This window comes from Periophthalmus magnuspinnatus, chromosome 8 (genome assembly GCF_009829125.3).
Source record: "Periophthalmus magnuspinnatus isolate fPerMag1 chromosome 8, fPerMag1.2.pri, whole genome shotgun sequence".
NCBI lineage: Eukaryota > Metazoa > Chordata > Actinopteri > Gobiiformes > Gobiidae > Periophthalmus > Periophthalmus magnuspinnatus.
This window is the reverse complement of record NC_047133.1, coordinates 16,728,830-16,754,103: the sequence shown is the minus strand read 5'-3', so window position 1 is coordinate 16,754,103 and position 25,274 is coordinate 16,728,830. Positions and strand designations below refer to the sequence as shown.

The 25,274-nt window shown below is 39.4% G+C and overlaps 2 protein-coding genes across 2 annotated transcripts in view; both read left to right on the top strand.

Annotated features, from left to right (window-relative positions):
* The first annotated feature begins 5,847 nt into the window (after positions 1-5,847).
* Positions 5,848-15,183, top strand: LOC117374470 (nuclear GTPase SLIP-GC-like). Its single transcript, XM_055223619.1, has 21 exons — positions 5,848-5,949; positions 9,382-9,459; positions 9,999-10,087; positions 10,210-10,243; positions 10,322-10,405; positions 10,471-10,576; positions 10,656-10,872; positions 10,953-11,171; positions 11,258-11,443; positions 11,521-11,693; positions 11,825-11,906; positions 12,028-12,115; positions 12,258-12,379; positions 12,472-12,654; positions 13,017-13,168; positions 13,558-13,675; positions 13,752-13,860; positions 13,929-14,062; positions 14,134-14,212; positions 14,774-14,842; positions 14,910-15,183. Exons 1-20 carry the CDS (start codon positions 5,877-5,879, stop codon positions 14,836-14,838), a joined length of 2,391 nt encoding a protein of 796 aa, XP_055079594.1. The 5' UTR covers positions 5,848-5,876; the 3' UTR covers positions 14,839-14,842; positions 14,910-15,183.
* A 7,732-nt stretch (positions 15,184-22,915) lies between these two features.
* LOC117374839 (endoplasmic reticulum protein SC65-like) overlaps positions 22,916-25,274 on the top strand; it is a 9,040-nt gene continuing 6,681 nt past the window's right edge. Inside the window, exon 1 of the mRNA XM_033971037.2 lies at positions 22,916-23,474. Within this exon, the coding sequence (XP_033826928.1) occupies positions 23,034-23,474 (441 nt within the window). The 5' untranslated portion in view covers positions 22,916-23,033. The remainder of the gene's footprint in view (positions 23,475-25,274) is intronic.

Sequence of the window (25,274 nt, the reverse complement as noted above, 5' to 3'; positions counted from 1 at the left end):
TATACAGCCCTGTTTTCAGACTTGTGGCATCTTTGCCCATAAGTTTGTCTTGTGTAATGTGGACAGACACTTGCCCTGAGACTTGCCATCTGACACGCAGGGTTATAGGAGGATAACAGGGCAGGGCACAGCAGATCCCTCCCTCTGCTGTTACGCGAGGGAGGGATCTGCCGTACCCTGCCCTGAACCAGGAAACACTCACTCTGCATTTGCACAAGTTCACCTCAATGGCTTCAAACCCTCAACTGTCTGCTCCAGCACAGGTCAGTGTTGCTAGACCCTTTACTATTACTGGTACTGCTACTACTACTACTACTACTACTACTACTACTACTACTACTACTACTACTACTCACTTTCCCTTTTCAGATATATAAAATAATCTGTTAATATATAAGATTAAGATTAATGTATTATTACTGAGTTACTGTTAATTACAAAGACAGTAGTTATTTAAGCAAGTAACATCTGCAAACTACACAATATACTGACTCATTATGTGAAACAAAACCAGTCAAACCTGTTATATTTCATATATCAAATGATCGTGTCAGGCGTTACTACTTCTGGGCGTTTAAAATGTGAACTTTGAACAGAATCCTTCTATTAAAAAATAATTCACAAATTTAATGTCAGTGATTGTTACAAAGATCATGATTTGATATTTCCCCAAATCATTAAATCTATCTATATCTTGAAATATTAAAATTATATTTAATTATTTTTTTGTTGCTCAAAATAAGTGTCACACTCATGGAAGCCGGTTTACCCACCAAAATGTGATGCATTTATCAAGAGACTTTCAACCCCAGATAGGCCAAGTATGGAGAAATGTAAGAAAAGTAAAAATATCTGAAGAAAATAGAACATTTAATGATGCCTGGGCAGATTAATTTGCGTTTACCTTTAACGAGAGAGGCCAGCAGTATGCCTAATTTGTGGAGTAAGACTGGCTAACAATAAAAGGTCAAATGTCACAAGACATTTCCAAAATAAACACCCAGTTTTTGCTGAAAAATACCCTGAGGGAGGAGAGAGAAAAAAGCTGTTTCAAAATTGATGCAAAAGGCTGATCTGAGGAAAAATTAATTCAAGAAGTGGATGAAGTCTGTAAATTCAAGAAGTGGATGAAGTCTGTAAATTCAAGAAGTGGATGAAGTCTGTAAATTCAAGAACATGTGAGTTTTGTGGCCACTAGGGAATTAGTCAGGCATAAGAAGCTGTTCACAGACAGATAATATTTGAAAGAGTCATTAATTAATATTTCAGAACACCTATTCACGGACTTTAAAAGCAAGAGTGAAATTTTGCAGAAAATCTCTCTCTGCGAAGACTGTCAAAAGCAGAGGCATAAAAATATCACAAGACAGCAAATTGAAGACATCAATTCAGCTGCAGCATATACTCAATCGCCTGTGATGAGTCCAAAGACAAAAGTGACATTGAACAAATAGCGCCAATATGTGAACTCTGCTGGACCACAGGGAGAAATGGTTGAGCTGACCACTAATATGCCAGACACAGGTGGAGGACATCTGTGAGGCTGTGCTTGTGCTTGTTTAAGAGCCAAAGAGATAAAAACAACCTACCTAGTGTCAGTGGCTACTGATGGGGCACCAAGTATGACTTGAGCGCACAGGGGCTTTGTTGCTGCAGAAGTTACTAGATAGAAAGTTGCTGATGTTTTACTGCATCCTACACCAAGAGGCTTTGACTTTTCCTCCAGAATGCATAGAGGTCATGAATATTGTCATTCAGATTATCAATAAATAATGGCAAAAGGTTTGAATCACTGTCAGTTCCGTTTGTTACTTGGAGGTGGAGAGTTCAAAGAGGAAAAAAACACATTGTCTTTCCCTGTCACTTTCCTGACCATCAATCCATCCCTGCTAAATGTGATTGCATTTGCAGGTGTATGGGTGTATGTCATTCTGATCTTGAGCTGAAGCTGGCTGACATAGCTGACAAAGATATGCGGGTGTCCAAATTCAAACGCTTGACAGAAGATCTTGAAGATGTTGCCCATCAGAAGGCCACTCTTGTTCAGAATCACAAATGGAGTGATACTGAGATTCTTCCAAGACCTGACAAACTCATGTTTGACACATGGAATTCGATCCCCGATACCTAATCTACATAAACATGAAGAAATATGCATTTGGAGGCCTGTTGATCTTCGGATTCACATATGTATGTGAGCAACTATTCTCATGCATGAACTATGTTAAAAAAAAAGAAACACTGCTTATGCCTCACAGACGACAGCTTACAGTCCTACGTAAAGATGAAAATGACTTTGTACAGTCCCAAATTGCAGACGCTGTGTGCAGAGGTTCAGGAGCAGAAGTCACATTAACTAGGTAAAATAAATATTTATGCAGATGTGCAAATATTTATTTTTCATTGTTTAGTGCCACAGTGTTTTTTTTTCCAATTTATTTTTTAAAATTCAGGTCAAGGCTCCGCTACAAGCTCCGAAAGCCCAAAGGCAACATAAGGATGACGGCTCATGGCATTTTTTTTGTTTGATACATAGACATACACTATGGTTGTTTATACAAAGCGTATAGGTGAAACAAAAACAGTATATACAGTGCTATTTTCATTTTAGATGTCAAAAAGTATTTGCGGCTCCCAGTGATTTTTTTATTTTTTTATTTTTTATGGAAACTGGGTCAAAATGGCTCTTTGGGTGTTAAATGTTGCCAACCCCTGTTTTAGATGAATACTGTGACTTAAAATGTGCAAATTTTGACATAATGATCCACGTGTGCCATAGATTATAATTTTTCAGCAGAAACAAGCACAATAGGGCTGATTTAAAAAACACTGGTGTTCCTTCAAATTATCGCCCAAACTCAAAGCTTCCTATTTTGCTCATGTTTCTTGAAAAGAGTGTTTTAATTTAGCTGCAGTCATTTCTAGATGTACTTAATACATTTAATTTGTTCCCATCAGACTACAGAGCATGTCATAGCACTGAGTCCGCACTTTGAAAGGTTTTTAATGTTCTGTTTTTAATGACTCTGGTGATTCTGATGTTTTAGTACTTTTAGACTTGACTTCTGCCTTTCAAACACTGGACCATGCAACTCTTTTAAATGGTCTTTAAAAATGCTGGTGTGAGAGAGTCTGCCTTGGACTGGTTTAAGTCCAACTTGTTGGGGAGGTCTTCCTGTGTTAGACTGGAAGACTCCACCTTGTGCTGCTTTACTGTGGAATCTCCCAGGACTTCATCCTCACACCTGTCATCATTCTACCGGACTGGGTGAGCATCTCTGGTATGGCACTCAACTGGTACAAGTCCTACCTAGAAGAGAAGGAGTACTTTGTTGAAACTGGTAAATCTGTCTCAAAAAAAATTACCCTGACCTGTGGGGTGCCAGAGAGATCCATCCTAGGACTCCTGTTCAACTTCTACATGCTGCCGTGAAGCCAGTTAATACACAGCAATAATGTGTCCTACCACAACTATGCAGATGACACTCAGATCTATGTCTCACTGGCAGCAGGTGAATATGGACCAGTGGATTCACTCTGCCACTGCATCCAACAGATCAGTGTGTGGATGCAAAACAACTTTCTCCAGCTAAACTCAGACAAGACTGAAGTCATCATCTTTGGCCACAGAAACAGAGAAACAGGGGTAATAATGGACTCAGACTTGAACTTTAACAGCCACATCAAAACAATAGCATCTCCAGCTTTTTACCATCTAAAACACTTTGCAAAAATCAAAGGTATACTGTCAAAGCCAGACTTAGAGAGACTTATCCATGCATTTGTCTCCAGTAGGTTAGACTACTGTAACGTCATTCTCACTGAGCTCTCCAAACGAGCCTTAACACAGCTGTAGTACATCCAGAACACTGCTGCTCGGGTCCTGACTAGAACCAGGAAGTACTTCACACATGTGTCCTGTGCTCAGGTCTCTGGCTCCTGTGGCTCAGAGAATAGACTTTAAAGCAGCTCTGCTTGAGACAAGTCTCTCCATGGACCAGCACCAAAGAACATCTCCCACATGTTAGAGCCACATGAGCCATCTCACACTCTGAGGACTAAACCAGGACTAAACCAGGACTAAACCAGGACTAAACCAGGACTACACCAGGACTAAACATGGTGAATCAGCATGTCAGTTTTTTGGAACTGTTTTCCTCAAGATGTGAGACAGGCCTCTGCTTTGACAATGTTTAAATCCAGGCTCCAAACGATTCTGTTTAGCTGTGCATATGAGTGAAAGAGTTTTATTCATCCTCTTCTATTTTTAATGTTGATTTTATGATGATTATTTGTGATTATTTATGTTTTGATTTATTGTATTGTGATTTTAATGTCTTTCTTATTCTGTAAAGCACTTTGAATTGGCTAGTGCACGAATTGTGCTGTACACTTGCCTTGCATTGCCTTTCCTTACTTACCACCCTTGGTGTCACTATAGACTGTCTTGATAAGTAAATGGTTAGTGATCAAACACTTCTATAGCGCTTTTCCACCTTCAAGACACTCAAAGCACTTTACACCAAAGAAAGCATTCACCAGTGTACACAGACACACAAGGCATGCCGCTCAGTTCCAATATGCGCATGTGCAAACAGGAAAAGCCCCAAAGCCATGGAGACCCGTGAGCGGAAAGAGGTTTGAGTTTGCTACAGAAGCCATCACCTCTGCTCTGAGCCACTGTAGTGAGTGCACGACAGTTATGAAGTGTCACTGAGAGTAACAGGACAATCATTTTTGACACTTTTCCTTTGTGTGCCCCTCAAAATTCCCTGGGAAGGTTTGTGATGTGATGTTCATGAACAAGTCACCTCTTTTGATTCTTTCCGTCACGTGAGCTTCTAAAAGAACCAAATTTCTTTTTTTCAAATTTTTATACATTTTCACTGAAAATACTGAACCAACACAAGAGCCAGCTCAGATGCTGCATTTACTTTTTATAGAAATTGCACTTTTCCGAATACTTTTCCAGCAGAACTTTTATTCTTACTCGAGTCATATTTTTATTGAAGTAACAGTACTCTTACTTGAGTAAAAGTTGTGGTTCCTCTTCCCACTGTGAGTAAGTCTACAAGTGACTTGAGCTTTATGTCAACAATATGAAATTATTTGAACATGTGTTTCTTGTATTTGCTTCAGATATAATGTAGCTTTTATCATTTTTTTGTGTCTATCCTTTGAAAATACCAGATTTTGTTCATTATTTAATGTTTTGTTTTTCACATTACATCAACTTCAAATTATGAATCAGATGTTACGCTCCGACAGTTACTCTTTAAGTTACTCTTACTTTAGTAGTACTTTTCACACTTTTTTACTCTTACTTGAGTAATTTCTTGAACCACAACTTTGTACTTATACTTGAGTAGGTCCAATACAATTTTGAAGTAACGTTACTTGAGTACGTTTTGGCTGCTCTATCCACCTCTGAACTAATTTAAAGCCACAGCATGGAACTTTTTAGCCAAAACTAGACTAGAGTCAGAGCATGTTGCTTCATTTTGGTTGTGTTTATTGCATTGTTACTCTGAGCTTGAATCTCCACAGACCTGACTCTTATCACCCAGATATCAACTGATCACAAGTATCACAACTTCAACAAAACCTGACTCTGAAAAAAACACATGGACAGGATAAAAAGTGACCTTTTCTGAATAGTTCTAGTTAGAATAGTTACAACAGTGTAATATTCAGGACACTACCATATATTTGGGCTGAAATAACATCTATTGTCTAAAAGAAATACTGTTTTTATTGTTGTCAACCTCTTTCCTTTCACAATAAGAGTTTTCACTTTTAAAAGACTTTAGTTTGATAGTAATTATTGTTGTTATGTTTCAGACATGTCCTCCACCAGTGAAAGGAGCTCCGAGGAGATGACCTCAGGGTCTAACCTGGCCAAGAAAAAGAGCAGATCTATGGATGCTCCACTCAAATTTGAATGTACAGGTAAATAAAAGAAAGCAAACTAAATGCTCATTTTTTACAAACCGGTCATCAGTTCATTGTAGCGTTTTGAGATATTTGGAAAATGAACACATTCACTCCTCATGTCCACAATAATGACAAAGGTATTGGTTCATCTCACCTGGAATAGATTTAGTCATCTCTTAGTGAGAGCTCAATGGATTTGTGCAGGTTCTCACTCAATGTGTTTAGGATATCATCCTGTGTCAGCAGAAAAACAGTAGAAAACACAAATAGAAAATTCTCTCCTCTCACAGAAAGTAGATATACATACTGAGGAAGACAAACCATCAGATTTTGGAGCTGGCTCAACATAATATCTTTGGCACAGTCAAACACTGTATCCTTAACTTCTTGGACACAGGTTTCAAGTGCATGTCGAATGTTTTCTAGACTGCCCTTTCTACTTATGGTTGCTGCTTCTGCAGAATTTACAATATGTTATAATAGTTGTTGAAGTACATACTGATGGATTCAAAATATATATTCAAGTTATATTATGTTATCTCACTGTTCATTTTAAAGGTACTGTATTTTAAAGGTAATATAGGTTAAAAAGGTGAACCTATCACATACATACTGCATATAGTATACAAACAGGTCTTTACTTTAGTTCAAACAGGCCTTACATTTGTAACATTCTGTTTTAGACTGTAGATAATTTTCCTGTGGTTTCTGATGATTTTAATAAGTCTTGTCTTATTCCTTCCTATAACACAAAATGTTTCAATATTTTCAATGGTTTACTGCTAAACTGACTCCAATGTTTTACCTGTGCTCTGATAAAGGTAAGTTGTAAGTTGAGCTCTTTGTATGTTTGTGTCCGGACTGTTGTGCCCAGTGAAAATTAATGGAGGGCTCCATAAAAGTTTCCTGATTTTCCATCATTTCTGAAAATGAAAAGAAAACACAAATTATGTAATTATATGAAATTAATAATATGAAATTATGTATTCTTTATTTTGGATTCAATTTTCAGACTAAGGTTCAGTTAACAATAGAACCAGAAATGTGGGGTATATAACAGTGAACCCTATGTAGTAACTCTGGTTAACAGCACTCATCCATCCATCCATTTTCTTCCTCTTATTCAGTGCCGGGTCACGGGCAGCAGTCTAAGCAGGGACTCCCAGACTTCCCTCACCCCAGACTCCCAGGCTCCAGCCGAGAGACATAGTCCCTCCAGTGTGTCCTGGGTCTTCCCCGGGGCCTCCTCCCAGTGGGACATGCCTGGAACACCTCCCTAGGGAGGCATCCAGGAGCAGCGGCTCTACTCCAAGCTCCTGCTGTGTGACTGAGCTCCTCACCCTATATCTAAGGGAGTGCCCAGCCACCCTGCGGAGGAAGTCCATTTCGACTGCTTGTATCCGCAATCTTTCGCAATCTTCCTTTCGGTCATTACCCAGAGCTCATGACCACGATGGTCCGATACAGCGACCGCATAATTGCGGACACTGCACCGATCCTCCTGTCAATCTCACACTCCATCTGTCACTCACTCTTGAACAAGACCCAGAGATACTTGAACTCCTCCACTTGAGGCAGAGACTCTCCACCCACCCGGAGAGAGCAAACCATCTTTTTCCGGTCGAGAACCATGGCCTCAGATTTGGAGGAGCTGATTCTCATCCCAGCCGCTTCACATTCTGCTGCAAACCGCCCCAGTGCCTGTTGCAGGTCCTGGTTCGATGAAGCCTGTGGTTCCCGAACCAGACCCCCTCCGGCCCCTGACTGTGCTTAGAAATTCTGTCCATAAATATAATGAACAGAACCAGTTCCAAGGGCAGCCCTAGTGGAGTCCAACATGCACCGGGAACAGGTCTGACTTACTGCTGGCAATGAAAACACAGCTTCTGCTCTGGTCATTCAGGGACCGGACAGCCCTTAGCAAAGAGCCCCGGACCCCATACTCATCCACCCCCTGAGCCTTGCCACCGTGGAGCTTGCCAACCATCTCGGTAACTGCATCCAGGGTGATGGACGACTCCGCCCTCAGGTCCCCAGTCTCTGCTTACTACTAGGAAGACATGATGGTGGCTTGGCCCGCCGGTACTCGTCAGCTGCCTCAGGAGTCCCATGAGCCAACAAGTCTCAACGGGACTCCTTCTGCAGCCTGATGTTATCCCTTACTTCCAGTGCCCACCGCCGGGTTCAGGGGTTGCCGTTGCAATAAGCACCGCAGACCTTACGCCCACAGCTACGAGCAGCTGCATCGACAATAGAGGTAGAGAATATTGCCCACTCGGTATGCATGTCCCCAGCCTCACGCCCCTCCAGGTGTCACTGTCATTACCCACATGGGCATTGAAGTACCCCAGGAGAACAATGGAGTCCCTGGTTAGTGCACTGGCTAATACCCCTCCCAGAGACTTCAAGAAGGCCAGGCACTTTGCAGTGTTGTTCGGCCTGTAGGCTGACACAGCAGTGAGAGACCTATCCCTGCCCCGAACGAGCAGGGACACGGCCCTCTCATTCACCGGGGTGAACTCCAAGACATGGGGCAAGTCCACACCAGCCCACAGCTGCTCCCCGCGGGCAATGCTAGAGAAATGGAAAATACAGCCCCTCTCAAGGAGTTAGGTTCCAGAGCCCAAGCTGTGCATGGAGGTGAGGCCGACTATATCTAGTTGGTAATGCTCAACCTCCCGCACAGGTTCACGCTCCTTCCCCTCCAGGACACTCCATGTCCCCAGACCTAGTCTCCATGCCCGGACATCCAGTTGTCGAGGCCCCCGCCTTCGACTGCGGTCCACATCTCCATGCACCAGCCCACTGGGTGGTGGGTCCACATGAGGACAGCCTCACATCGCTCCTTGGGGCTAAGTCCAGTCAGGCCCTGGGGGGAAAGGCCCGGGCACCAGGCACTTGCTCTCGAGCACCCAGGGTGGGGCCTCGGTGACGCCAGTCCGGGTGACTTAGCAAACCTTGTTCTTGCACTCGTCATAAAGGGCTTCTGAACCGCTCTTAGTCAGACCCGTCTCCCTGGACCTGTTTGCCATGGGTGACTCTACCAGGGGCATGAATCCCCCAACAACATAGCTTCCAGGATCATTCGGGTGCTCAAACCCCTCCACCACGTTAAGGTGGCAGTTCAGGGAGGGGTTAATACAGCACTCAGAGCCAATATTCCCCCATCCATTCAGCAGCAGTGGGAAGACTTTCCCACAGAGCAGGTAAGAGCTAGGCCTGTACATACCTGTAAATAGGCTGCAGCCTATAACGTAGCCTTTCTTTTTGATCGTTTTGTAGCCATGAGATGTTTCAAGTTTCTGTGTCATGGCTTCAGAATTAACTAATTAAGCTAATTAATGGTGCCTGATTTGGCACCATGTCCTCAGGCGTGTCTGTCCCAGCCTTTCACTATAGTCATCTCATAACAACGTACTGACAATGAACCATGTTTGTTCCTCATAGGTGTTTGCAATATGGAGGAATTTGTTGCCAGTTTTTTAACCAAATGGGGCCTCTCCGATTTGATAGAGACATTTAAAGGTAAGTTTAAAGCGATATTTGTTGCAATTGTAGCATAAATTAAATGTATTATGTCTTTAGACAGACCAGGAATGGGCCAAGAAAGCTTGTTTTGTCTTCAAGATTGTGACATTGATCAATTCATTCCAAGATTAGGACCAAGGGCCAAATTCAAAACAGGACTTTGAGAGTTAACTACATTAGAGGTTATATACAGAGATTGTGGGTGTAAAGATATTTGTGATGGCCGATAGCTGGTGTGAACAAGAAAAAGCTCATCCTAAACAAGTCTTAAAATATCTTGTTTAGGCTGGATGAGCTACAGGTTGTTTCGTTTCACATGAAAAGGTCGTCTCTTCTGTAATCAAAGGTTTTACACATGGACATAGTCTTCTCAGACAGCCCTCCCTGTCACAGCTCAATGTCCAGCTTTCTTCCTCCCTCAACGCCAGTTTATCCTGTTCAGTCGTGTATTGTCATAATTATGCTGTCAGTCAGACAAAAATATATCTGCATATAATAAATATATAAAATGTAAAATAAAATTGTCATGCGCACAGGGAGGAAGAGACAACAGGTGGAGCGCGGGGCAGCTGTTCCTTCACATCAAGAGGTGCTACGTTCAGATGCCTCTGTGATACCGCCCGAGGTAGGTGTTCTCATAGACCGTAGAAGTACAGTTTATACCAAAAGTTACTCAAATAAAATTGAAGTTGTAACCAGCCATTTGTGGTATATGTTTGTATAAATATGTCAGATGGTTGTTTTTAGGATTTGCCATCTTCAAGTAAAGCATGTGGAAATGGTAATATAAACTGTATAAATAATACTTTATATCCTCAGAAATATTATGAGATTGGACATTTTGTAATTATTCTTTCAGAACAGAAGGTTTTAAAAAGGAAATGTGCACAGACTCAGACAAACAGCTCTGCAAAAATCAAACGACAATGTGACACTGAACCAGGTTTGTTCACAAGACTTGGTTTGATTCCCTGTATTATTTTAAAAATCCAAATTGGCCATTCTTAGATATTTGTACAGATGACTTAATATTGAAAGAGGTGAAAGACCTTATGACCAGGGTCCGTGACAGATTGAGTGATCATACGAACACCAAACTCAATGTTTTCTTAAGGTAAGAACTCAGTATATTATTATTCATTAATATTAATATTATCCATTTCGATTTATATTAAAACTTTTATTTCTTTCAGGAAAAACATTTTGGACTTGAATACAGATAAAAAGGACCTGGTTGGAGTCTTTGGTAAAACTGGTGCAGGAAAGAGCACTTTGATTAATGCCATTGTTGAAGAGAAAGGTCTTTTGCCCACTGGAAGTGTGGAAGCATGCACCTCAGTCATGATCAAAGTGGAGGCTAATACAAAAAACAAGATATATGAAGCAGAAATAGAGTTCATATCTAAAGAGGTAAATGTGGTTTTAGTAGGGGTGAAATGTAAATGTAAATATATGCCTGTTAATAAACATATAAATGTAATGTATTTAAGGAGTGGGAAGATGAGCTGTGGTCTTTGAAAAATCTTTTGGATGAAATCTCAGATGAAGAAATGACAGAAGACGAAGAATATGGCGAGACTACTGAAAAAATGACAGCTTTTTATGGAGATGAGTGGAGAGACAAATCTAAAAACTTGATGAAGCCTACATATTTTAAAGAAATTCGAGAATTTTTTCTGTTTGGAAGAAAAATCATTCAAGTCGACGCGGTGACTGTTAAAATCTAAAATATTACCATGATTCATTAACCAAATTTCTATACATTTTAATCATTTTATTTCACAAATTACTGTAGGCACAAGAGTTGGCTGAAAAACTTCTCAAATACACCAAAAGTGAAAATGGACAAAGACGGTTCTGGCCCCTGGTGAAGTGTGTGACTGTGAGAGTACCAAACAATGACATTCTTAAACACATAACTCTAGTGGATCTTCCTGGAAGTGGAGATCGGAATAAGAGCAGAGATCAGATGTGGAAAAGGGTATTTTACTGTATAATGTCTAATGTTGGTGGTATTTGATGTCTGACTTCTACAGTTAATAGACAAATGTGTTTCAGATTGTTGCCAGTTGTTCAACTGTGTGGGTTGTGTCTGAAATGACCCGAGCAGCATCTGATAGAGATGGTTGGGAGATTCTAGAGAGTACAAGTAAACTCATGGGGAATGGTGGTGAATGTCAAAACATTTACTTCATCTGCACCAAGTGTGATGACCAAGGGGCTGACGATGGGTGAGTACTTTATATTTTCCTCAATATTGGATATAAATACATATAAATCTATTATATATTATATTTATCTTCAAGGAAAAGTCAATATGGTGTTAGTCAGTTTAATTTATTGTCATGTTTATATTTCAAAGCACCACAGAGAACATTTTGGAAAGAAACCAAAAGGCCAAAGACATAGTGAGGAAAGAATTTAATAAACTTCCTAAAGTCAAGGTGAGTTTATTATGTACACACACAATGAAACACACACCAGTGTTTTCTATCTGCTCATTGATGATAATCAGTAACAAAAGGTTTTGTACTAACTTAAAAGAGGGACTGTTTTGCTCTCTAGAAACAATTCCGAGATGACTGCTTTGACGTTTTCACTGTGAGCTCTAAAGAATTTTTCAATCCAAAAAAACTTAAGCCTGTTCAAACTGGTGAGTAAAAATATGCACGATGAGTATTAAATACTAGTACTCAAAGTGCTTGTGTGTCCCAACATAAAACTAATATGTAACCTGTCTGTGCTGTCTCATACTGAGTATGACACAGGTTTCAGTATATTGAATATTATTGCAGAAATACCCAAACTTCAAGAACTCCTTCGAAGTCTAAATAACCAACATGATCAAACTCTGAACTATGTCCGTGGAGCCTATGGGATTCTGTCTCTGATCAAAGGAGCAAAAGTGGGAAATATGGTAAAAAGAGTGTTACCTGTGTGTTTCATGGGGAGACACACACAGCTCTGCTCTGTCTCACTTTGAGTTTATTCTGCATTGTTTTGTTTCAGGATCCTGTTCAGACGGCACAGGTGCAGGAGAAACTGAATGAAAACATAGAGCGTGAGCTTCAGAAAGTCAGAAAGTCCATGAAAGATATGCTTGAGGTGTTTGAAGAATGCCTGAGCAACGGTGTGGAGGAGTCTAAGAATAAGTCTGAAGACGCCTTATACAGGAAACTAAACCCTAAAAAGGTGCGTTCCACCAAATGTGAATTAAGCAAAAAAATATCTCATCACACGCCCCTTTGCACATTTATTCTATCACAATTGCATTTTGTTGCCAACTAATATATAGGTGTATATACATTTATAAATATGAATTTATTTCTACTTACATGTACAGAGCTGTATCAGTGGAATCAGTGGAATCAGTGACTACAGCAGTCATATGGCGCTCTCTAGTGGCTTTAGTTGGCTACGACATTTTACAACCCATTTTACAAATCACTCACCTTTGACACGCAGTTCGCGTGTGGTGGGAACACGCTGTCTGTACATAAAAACATTTAATTCACATCAGTGTTGCAGTTTTTCTTGTTCTATGTATTTTTTAGAAAGGTGGTGGGAGTAGTTTTCACCGGCCACTGAAATGTGCATTGCAAAACAATGGTGTTCACAAAACTAAGAAGACACAAATCAACCTCAATGAAGCAATATCAAAGTTTCTGACTGACAGCATTGATGAAGAATTCAGGAGAAGTTTCCCGTAAGATTCATTTATGTCTGTATTTATTTATTTATTTAAAAAGGGACCAACTACAATTAGAACATAACCGTCACTGAGAAAGCCGATTGTCCAAAAGTGGAGTGATGGTATAGTGCAGTCAAGCAGAGAAGCTTTTCTCGTAGATCATACAGAGTTTGTAGCCGATAGCTCTCAAAATCCTTCAAACAGCCTGAAGCAAAGCCATTTAGAAATCTGAACACAAGATACAGAGTGGAAAAGAGGCTGAAATTTCCCAGTGTTACAGTGATGGTGCATTAGAGACTTTTTATCAAAAACCTTTAGGGCTTGTTTATACACCAACTATGAAAGGTAAGTTTTGTTCATTCACCATTGCACACAGTAATGATCATTTTTCCTTCTGTTTTTAGAAATGATGCAGAATCTGGGCCTTTATATGAAGTAATTCATGCATTTTCAGTTGACACAAACAGACTGGCTCAACAGTACAAAACTTTTGAACTTCAACTGACATTTATCAGCACTGAGGTAAAATAATAAATGCCATGTATAACATAATAATTTAATGTACTGTAAATTATTATTCACATGTTTGTTTTACAAGGTCTCCAAGGTTAAGACAAAACTTTGCAAAGAGATTCGTGATCGCAAAAAGCTCATCTACAGCAGTGTGACAGAGACCGTGAAAGAGACAATGCAAAAATGTTACAAAGGTCAGTCTTTCATGTTTTAAAATCTGTTTTACAGCACATTAAAACTGCTTTATACTTTTTACCTACAGAAGCAGCAACTTTCACAGGCCGAGGTTGTTTAGAAAAGATGAAACATACAGTTCAAAAGCACCTCCATGATGTAAAGGGCACAATGTTTGACGAGGCAAAAGCTGAAGTGTTGTGTCAGCTGGAGGACCTGAAGGTGCGTTATTGTAGTTAAGTCTTGTAGGACGCCTTTATCATAAATTTTTTCTTACATGTTTGATGAAACAGGATGATGTCCAGAAACAGCTGAGTGACACTCTGCAGGAATCTATTGAGCTGTCATTCAAAACTGATCTGTCAATCCCAGGTAGACACTTTTACACACAGATACACACACTTCTACACACAGATACACACACTTCTGAAATATTCTGACAGTTGATCTCATTCATGGATCAGGTAAATTTTTATTTCTCATTCTCAAGTCTCAAGGCCAATTCGTACTTCATCAGAAGCAAAATGTTTGTTCTTACACCTGGAGCTGCTACAACAAAAGGACAAACCATTTTGTTCCTGCAGCTGTTCTGTGGGGCTGTATGTCAACTGTGATTGGTTGTATTTTCAAAGTGGGTGTGGCTAATTCTATATCTCTTTGTAAAATTAAAATAAAAAACAATTTCAGTGATTTGGATCAAAATATAACATTTATCAAAACTGCAGCCGCTGTACTGTTGATAAAGACAGGGAAGTGCCATTGAGTACTATGACAACAGAACTTCTGATGAAGTATAAAATGTCCAAGCCTAAAAGAAATTTGTTATTTTTCTTACTGCATGAATTCTCTTTGTAGCTTATTTAAGGAACATACGTTCACATTTTTTCAAGAAAACACATGGCATTAGCCACTATTTCTTTATTCTTGTTTAAGATTTTGAAAATGAGTTTAACTTGGTGAAGAAACACTTTGATGACCTGAAAATGAAGAAGACCTAGCTCGGTAGGTAAAAATGTTTACAATATAGAATAGTACTTTGAAGTTTTGTGTTAATATTCCACTAATTCAGTGTTTCAGTGAAGGTCTGATCTGTTGGATTGAAGCACGTTGTGAGTGGAAGCAGCAGATGAATTGAGCCTGTCACATTCAACCAGACAAGAGCATACAACAATACAGCTCAAGACATCTTATGTTTTTGTCATCTTAGTGTCAAAAGTCCTTTTTTCATATTTACTGATACTTGCATAATACTATTGTTTTTAATTGAACGTGCATTACATTCCCATTGTTTGTTATTGTAACTAGTTTGCTTGTCCCACTAAAAGTAATGCTTATTTTTCCTGGTTTGTGTTCTTTTCTTCTTTTTTTTAAAACATAATGCTAAAGTTGACAAAGGCAGCAACATTTCAGTCACACAACAAAAGCCATTTCACACGAAATTATACATATATTCTATATTTACAAAACATTTTTAATCTTCACACTTGTACGAGTGCAAGGACAAGATGAATAACTATACTTTTATTTTGTATTGTTAAACATCTTTTATCCCCATATTAGATCACAAAAATATTCAGTTTGCATTGCAGTTTCCATTTTCAGAAATTTCAGAAAGTCTCAACATGATATCCTACATTTTACATACGTAGATTCATTTTGAAGTCACTGTGATCTTAAGATGTGTTGTTTGTTTTTTTGCACTGTGATGGAAATGACATTGTGTCATGAAAAAACAACATGTGATGGGAATTGCATTTCAACGAGATTACCTTTTAGACAAACCATTCTCAAGCATTTTTATTTAGGCATGAAGCATAATTAACGAGCTCCAACCTGTGTGATGAACGGGGGACACATGCAAAAATAGTTTTTCCTCTTTTAGTTGTAATATTCAGGATGGGCAGGTACCAGAATAAACTGGAGAGAGGCTAGAAATAAATTTAACAAATTTATTTAACAAACGTGGCACCCCTAAAACACTTAAGGAAAGCAATCGGCAATTTAGTAAAGGCAGGTAAAGTGTCCAGTGCTATTCCACATCAGAGTACACACTAGTCAATAGTATCCAATATAAAACACAACAAATCCAATAAAACATTAGAATAGTTAGACAGAGCAGAGTCCTGAGACGTGCACAAAATCTTCATGTGTTCCGTACATTCCATAGGTCTGCGCCCCTCGTGGGCACGTGTCATTTACTTTCGTGTTAGTAAATCAAGATACTAGTTTGATGTATCGCTGCACTGCTAGAAAATACCTTATAATAATCAGATGAAAAGAACTGGCACGACATAGAAGGGAAACAGTGCCCTCTACTGTTATTAAAGTGGTGTAGCCACTGGCCAAAATACCGAATTGTTAAACTGCAATATCCCACTAAATGTACAACTAATCAGTATTCTCTGGTTTATAGACTATGGATGTGAAAATGATATTGTTACCTCTGTCTCTGTTATTACGTTTTCACAAGGTATATTTTGTTTAAGTTATGAAGTAGCTACAAATGAGAAAAAAATCACCTTGAACGTTATATTTGCCTATTGATATTCAATCTAAACAGAAAGAAACGGCTGTGACGACGACATCTTGACTTTTTTTCTATTAAATAATAAATCATTTAAAAAATAAAATAAAATAACGTACGTAATGTACGTATCGTACGCTCAAAGACAGCGGTGGAAGTGCGGTCCGTGGTGTCGGCCTGTCCCACTTCAGCAAGATGGAGACTACACTGAGGAGGGCAGACTCTCGACTGGAACCTTCAAACTACACTTTGAAGAGTACTTCGAAGGGACCCTTCAAAAGGTGCATTTGGCGAATTGGGACACGGCCAATGTCTGTACGCTGAAGGAGACGCGTCGTGTTTTCGACAGAAGCGAGTGGTAAAAAAGGGGGCGCGTCTTTAAGCACGGCACTATGAGCCCTCACCTACGAACGGTCACGCCTACTCCTGCTACAATTCCACCCATTACATAGTAACCAGGTTCGTGTTGTTTTCTCATTCAGTAGATACATGTAGACTTTATTTTTAACCAAACATGACCGTTGTTTTCCATTCAATTGCATGTTTTGCCTTTACATAAAAGGTGGAACAACTAAAAATGTAAATAATTTCTGGCCAATATCTAAATTAGTCTTGCAATTTTTTTTTTTGAAAAGTTAGTTGCAAATCAAGTTACAGTTTATTTAAATAAATGCTCCATTTTGACATCTTATCAATCAGGTTTCAGAAAAGGGCATAGTCCTGTCACTGCAACTATATAAGTTTTAAATGGCATTTTCTCAGCCCTTGATGATAAATAAGACTGTGTAGCTCTATTTATTGATTTAACTAAAGCTTCTGATTCAGTGGATCATAAAGTCGTCTTGAAGCGTCTGAAGCAAATAGGATTTGACAGAGCTACATGTGACTGATTCCAAAATTACCTCTCAAACAAAACCCAGGCAGTAGGAGCCGATGGTTTTAAATTAGATTTTCAAATTTTAAGTAAAGGAGTGCCCCAAAGCACAATTTTGGGCCCCTTACTTTTTACTATTTTTATTAATTCTGTGGGTTACAATTTAAAAGAAAGCCACATACATTTATATGCAGATGATGCTGTTTTGTATGCAACTGCTCCTTCTGCTGATCAGGCACTTTTAAAACTGCAGCAAGATTTTAATGAAATCTAAAATTCCCTCATATCAACTGTTTTTGAATGCAATAAAACTAAGTATATGATTTTTTCAAAAATAAATAAAGTAATATGCAAGCTGCAAATCTTTATACACTAAATGGTACATCGATGAAAACATATCCTTTAAAAAACATCTCTCAGAATTATGTTTAAAATCAGTTTAAAATCTACAATTCACAGAAGAAGGGAAATAGTACAAGCACAAAAAAGACAACAATTTCAATTTAAAAATGTAACAAACTTTTATACACACAAGACCGCATTTATCTTTGATTACACCACTCATTCGCTGTGGCATTGTTTCGATTTCGCTTCTGCAATGTTACAAAATGTATTTCCATCCAGTGTTGCATTAATTTTTCACCCAGATGTTGCATTGATGATTGTGGAGTCTGACGCTGCACAAAGCTTCTCCAGCACATCCCAAAGATTCTCAATGGGGTTAAGGTCTGGACTCTGTGGTGGACAATCCATGTGTGAAAATGATGTCTCATGCTCCTGAACCACTCTTTCACAATTTGAGCTTGATGAATCCTGGCATTGTCATTTTGGAATATGCTCGTGCCATCAGGGAAGAAAAAATCCATTGATGGAATAACCTGGTCATTCAGTATATTCAGGTGTCAGCTGACCTCATTCTTTGAACACAGACTGTTGCTGAACCTAGACCTGACCAACTGCAGGTCCCGATCATGTATTTTAAACAGGGCGCCCATGAAAAAGAGCCCAAGTGCTCTTATTGGGTCCCCTTGTATAAATAAAGATAAACAAATATATATATATATATGAGAGAGAGAGAGAGAGAGAGAGAGAGAGTTATAATTTATATAAAAACCCCAATATAAAACCCCAAAGCCAATGAAGTTGGGATGCTGTGTAAAACATAAAAAAAAAAAAAAAAAAAAAAATACAGAATATTTGCAAATCCTTTTCAACCTATATTGAACTGAATAAACTACAAAGACATGATATTTAATGTTCAAACTGATAAACTTTGTTTTTATGCAAATATTCACTCATTTTCAATGTGATGTCTGCAGCACGTTCCAATAAAGCTGGGACACGGGCATGTTTACCACTGTGTTACATTACATTTCCTTTTAACAACAATCAATAAGTGTTTGGGAACTGAGGACACTAATTGTTGAAGCTCCGGGGTCCGCATCATAATGAGCCACACATTTTCAATGGGAGACAGGTCTGAACTGCAGGCAGTCTAGTACCCACACTCTTTTACTACAAAGCCAGGCCGTTTTAACATGTGCAGAATGTGTCTTGGCATTGTCTTGCTGAAATCAGCAGGGACGTCCCTGAAAAAGACATTGGCAGCATATGTTGCTCTAAAACCTGTATGTACCTTTCAGCATTAATGGAGCCTTCACAGATGTGTAAGTTACTCATGCCATGGGCACTGACACACCCCCAGACCATCACAGAGGCTTTTGAACTTTGGCCCACAGGACACGACGTCCATGATTTCCAAAAACAATTTCAAATGTGGACTCGTCAGACCACAGCACCTTTTCCACTTCACGTCAGTCTATCTCAGGTGAGCTCGGGCCCAGAAAAGCCGGCGGCGTTTCTGGATGTTGATGATGTATGGCCTTGGCTTTGCATAGTACATGGGTTTAACTTGCATTTGGAGATGTAGCTGACAATGGTTTCCTGAAGTGTTCCTGAGCCCATGTGCTAATATCCTTTACACATTCATATCTGATTTAATACAGTACCATCTGAGGGATCAAAGGTCACGGGCATTCAATGTTGACTTTGGGCCTTGCCACTTACGAGCAGAGATTTCTCCAGATTCTCTGAATCTTTTGATTATATTATGGACTGTAGATGATGAAATCCCTAAATTCCTCACAATTGTACATTGAGAAATGTTGTTCTTAAACTGTTGGAATATTTGCTCATGCAGTTGTTCACAAAGTGGTGAATCTCGCCCCATCCTTGCTTTTGAATGACTGACCCTTCCGGGGATGCTCCTTTTATACCCAATCATGACACTCACATGTTTCCAATTAACCTGTTCACCTGTGGAATGTTCCAAACAGGTGTATTTTAAGCATTCCTCAACTTTTCCATTCTTTTGTTGCCCCTGTCCCAGCTTTATTGAAACGTGTTGCAGGCATCAAATTGAAAATGAGTGAATATTTGCATAAAAACAAAGTTTATCAGTTTGAACATTAAATATCATGTCTTTGTAGTTTATTCATTTATTTGCAAATCATTGTATTCTGTGTTTTTTTTATTTTTTTTATTTTACACAGCATCCCAACTTCATTGGAATTGGTATCCGGACTTGCACTTACAAAGGTGTCAGACTCCATGATGTGGAATGTAGTTGACAGCAGCAGTTACAGAGAGATCACTTCACAATTCATTTAAGTGTGATTACATTGACTCCAGTTCACTTTACATTAGAATACTGTGTCCCCTCTCTCTGTAACTGCTGTTGTCAGACTCGTCATTTTGGTCTTAAGATGTTCATATTATTTCACTATTGTGTCTGTAAATCAAGATATAAATATTAATAAGAGACAAATCAGCTGCCTTCTTTCCCTGAGGTTGCTCCTGCTTGCGCTAGAAACAGGTTTGATTGACAAAGTTGCTAAGTGGTGTTACCTTCAACAGCCTCACTCCAGATTGGCTCTTTGGTTGCTATGACACTCATGGTCCGAATTCCAAATATGGGACTCTCAATGATCATGAAGCCTCGATGAGCTTCATTTGGCTGAAGCCGAATGCTGTGGGTGACATCACACTCACTCAGTCCACTTCTTTACATCTATGGTCTGCTATGAAGACAGGGAGACAGAGGCTAGCATCTTAAATATCAGGCTATAGTTTTGATGTGTATAAACTTCTGATGTGATGTGTCAGCTGTTTACAGAGCACCAGCCCATGCCTCAACATGTCGCTCCAGGAAGAATCCAGAAATGAGCTTCACTTAACAATAAACACACAGCTACATATAGATTAGACAGTGTTAGGAACTGAATCCATGTACCAACATTGGTAGAAGTACAAGTTTTGTTACTTAAATAAAAGGGTGAGGTATGAAATAGAAATAAGAGAATCCACAGATTCAACACAACCAACAACACCAACAATAACAAGAGCAAGAACCAACAACAACAATAACCACAACCAACAATAACACCAACAAGACCAGCGACAACAATAACAACACCATCAACAACAACAACCAACAAAAACACCAACAACAAAAACAACAACACCAGCAATAACTATGACAACAAAAACAACAACCAACAACAATAATGACAACACCAAAGTTAACAACAACACTGCCACCAACAACAATGACAACACTAACAAAACAACAACAATGACAACAACACCTACAACAGCACCAACAACAACACCACCACCAACAACAACACTTTACAACAACATCATCAACAGCACCAACAACAATAACAACAACACCAACAACATCATCAACAATAACAACACCAACAACAAGACAGGCACTTCACAAGGTGGGGAGTACTCTTACATTTACTTGAGTAACTTTTGAAAGAAATCATACTTTTCTAGCAGCATATTTTGACTTGAGTAATATTTTTATTGAAGTAATAATACTCTTGAGTAAATGTTTTGGTTACTCTAGTCCTGTAGTGGAAGAAGTACTCAATTTTATTACTTAAGTCAGGGGTGTCAAACACATTTTCACCAAGGGCCACATTAGCAAAATGGCTGCCCTCAAAGGGCCAGATGTACTACTTTTTAAATTGTTAATTAATTGTTTCTGTATTTATTACTTATTCAGATTACAAATATTGCATATGTATTTGCCTAGATGTAAAAATATGGCTGTGTAACTGCGTATCTCCTGATAAAATGACATTTTAAGACCATCATACTTTTTAATTTACCCTGTCGAAGGTCACATAAAATGATGTGGAGGGCCACATTTGGCCCCCGGGCCTTGAGTTTGACACAATCAATCAATCAATCAAACTTTATTTGTATAGCACTTTACAACAGCAAAAACTGAACCAAAGTGCTTTTCAAGTGCATTAAAATGTAAAAACAACAACAACAAAAATTCTATATACAAAACAACAAACAATAAAAACAGTCATTAGCTGAAGGCAACTGTGCCATGTGACTTAAGTAAAAGTACAGATACAAGAAATACAAAAGGGTAAACAATACTCAAGTAAAATTATCACATGAAAAAATCTACGGTACTTAAGGGTGCAATGTGTAACTTTTTTTGGAGAGTCCTTCACCTGCTTTCGTGAAGATAATGCCTGGAATGTTCCATAGTATGGCATTACATTTATCTCTACAGAGGCAGCAGGTGACACCACAGGGGCAAGTTACATGTCAGATCTTCCCACTTAGAGTAAGAATTCAAAGTTTTTAGGTCAATAAAAAATTGTGTTATTAAGCAAATGCAATATGGATACACTTAATGCCATACCAGGACATTACAGACAAAAAAATTACATATCTGTGGAGACAAGCGGGTGGTAAACCCTCCACCAGAAAATTACACAGTGCACCTTAAAGTAAAAGTATTAAAGTATCCATTTAAAAATGTACTTTAAGAGTAAAAGTAAAACTATTTCACACAAGTGATAAAGTATAAATGTAGTGATGATTAAAAATTACACATATTTTGGTCACAGTAACAATATAAATCCTTTTTTTCTTTTTTTTTTCCTTATGAATTTTGTGTATTTATTTTTGTTTGCTTAAAGCCAAAGCTTGAACCCAAACATTTTAGTCAGGATGTTACCACAAACATGGTAAAAATAACTCCTCAAATCATATGAAAAGTACTTTTTTCCTTTTCAGTCCTGTTAAAAAATGTAGTGGAGTAGAAAGTACTGATACTGCTCTCAAATGCAGAAGTAAAAAGTATCTACTTTCAAATGTACTTAAGTAAAGTACAGATATCTAAAGATTCTACTTAAGTACAGTACTTTATTATTTGAATTTCATTACCTTCCACCACTGTTTATCAAGAATCCTTCAGAATACACATCTTAAGTAACTGTATTCAGGTACAGTCTCTCCTCTCCAATTAGTGAGAAATAAATGCAGAACAAACGGCCAAACAAAGATAAAGCTGCTTTAATCCTACATTGCGTTTTCCCGCTATTTTCAAATCCAACTCAAAGTAAAAATATTCCAAGTACTCAGAATACAGTACTCTGATTGGCCCATGTAACGGAACATTTTACAAAATACATTTTACTGCAGATATTCAGTATTCTGTAACTAAATCCATGTTCAAAGTATTCTTCTCATCAGTGTGACCTGTAAGCTTAACACTGCATGTTTGGGTTCTATTAGAGGCTTTTAATTTGAAAGTCCCGCCCCAGAATGTGTGGTTTTCGGGTTGTTTGGCGATCCCACTTTCCCAGCGTACGTGCAGGCAGACATGGAGAGACAGTAGCAAAAACGGAGGAAGTTTGTCTACTTTTTCCAACCTCTCCAAGCGCGTAGCAGCTGCAGACGCCGGTGATGCCACGATGCGCCTCGCAGGCCTGTGCGTATCTCTCCTGCTCCCCGCTTTAGTCCTGGCGCAATATGAAAAGTACAGCTTTCGTAGTTTCCCCCAAAAGGAAATCATGGCTCTGGACACGGCTTACAACTACGCGCTGGAGCAGTATTCCGCACAGAACTGGGACGAAAGCGTAAAATACTTGGAACTGAGTCTCCGGCTGCATCGCTTGCTCCGGGACAGCGAGGCACACTGCGGCCGTAACTGCAGCACCGTGAGCCGGGACAACGACACTCTTTACGCAGACAGCACCCTCCGAGTCGTGCGCCACGTCCTGCTCCGCGCCGCCTGTCTGAAGAAGTGCAAGGCGAGCTTACCCGTGTTCGGCTTCTCGTATCCAAAACGGGACCTCCTGGAAACTTTTGAGATGAGAAAACCGTACCAGTATATCCAGTACGCGTATTACCAGGTGAGAGGCGGCTTTGAGACTTAAAAAAGACGCAGTGAATCACAAAATGACGCAGAAAACTCACATTTACTTAACTTTTCTTTGCCTATCAGACTGAAAACCAGTAACACCCACGTTATACACAAGCACATTTGTAACATGCCTTAGTGCGTAAAGATTCACTGTATTTGTGCATTTAATGTTGGTGAACTTTACATTGCGCACAACCCATTTGGCTTTAAACTCCACAGTACAATAATAATGCACCATATTTTGATTGGAGAAGGGGTTTTGTTCACCTTTTAACACGTTTTCTAAACATGTTTCATCGTTATGCCTCACATCCATTTGTGGCACTTTTACTACCCTAAATGTTTCGTGTAAAATTACTCATTTGATGCATGTGCAGTTTGTGGCTGGAGGCGTAAAAGGCGCAGATTTGTAGCGTGTTTAGCGGGTGCTGTGTAATTACCGGGCCGCCCTGTTGCGCGCTCCTGCCGGCGCACAGCAGCAGCGTGTGCCACGTCTCTCCACTGTTCCTCCTTCAACACAATCAGCCTATTCTTTCAACAGTGTGTGGCTGCAGACCTCCCCCCAGAGGACCCCCCCCCCCCACAGACCTCCACCAGGATGCACCTCCAGCCACATGACCCTCGTCAGATTTCATATTTTAGTTTGAAATTAAGTAGTTTTGTGTTGTAAAGATCTGCTCTTCTCTGCTTGTGTGGGTTAAATAGCATTTTAAAACATGTAGTCAAAAAAACAAACAAACAACCCACATATACAAGGGAGTAAATAGTATTGGGATATTGATACTTTGTAGCTTATGTCATCAACATGAAGCTAACTGGAGGCTCTACTCTGTCTGAAACTCTGTTAGACTTTAATCTGAGCTTTGTTTGAACACAGTCTGAGCATAAACATATGATTTATCTGGGACTACAACAAACCTCTCACACCTAAAATTACAATCACCAGCCAAGTAGCATTAGCCAACAGATAGATAGAGTCAAATGAAGCTCATCGAGGCCAGAGCAGTTATAGGAGCCAATTTGAAGCAGAGTTCCATATTTGGAATTCTGACCACGAGTATCATAGCAACCAAAGAGCCAATCCGGAGCGAGGCTGTTGAAAGTAATGTCCCTTCCCGCCCACACCACTGGTTTAGCCGGGCGCTTTAGCGAGCGCTTAGCAATGCTGTCAATCAAAACTGTTGCTAACACTAGTGGGAGCAACCTCGGAGAAAGAAGGATTTGTCTGTTATTAATGTTCATATTTTGATTTACAGACAATACAGACAATAGTGATGCATTGTGTTACCATGGAAACTGCTGAACATTCTACTATAGACATACATGTGGAACACCCCCAGTGTGATGTCAGTGCAAAGTATCAGACCAGTAGATTCAGTGTCTCATTAAGATTAGGCACAAGTCTGTAATGTTATGGAAAAGGGGCTGAGCTTGTCTTTAAAAACTATGTCATGTGTGTAATGTTATGTTGTAATGTTACGTGTGTAATGTTATGTGTGTAATGTTAACTCTTATAATGTTACGTAGAAAACAGCGGCCAGGTAGCAGTGGACTTTGGCGGTCTTTTGGCGTGGCCGCTGTTAGTTTACTTTTAGGGACATGTGGATGGAGGTGAGTCACGTGGGGGTCCTCTGGGTGGAGGTCTGCAGCCAGAGGCCTCTCTAGTCTTCCCTTACACAGGGGTGGGGGCAAAGGCAGGGCTTACACGCAAAATATTCAGTCTTTCCAGAGTCATCTCAGGTTATTTGAGACATTTCAGTTACTCTGATTGTTACCACTTTGATTCACC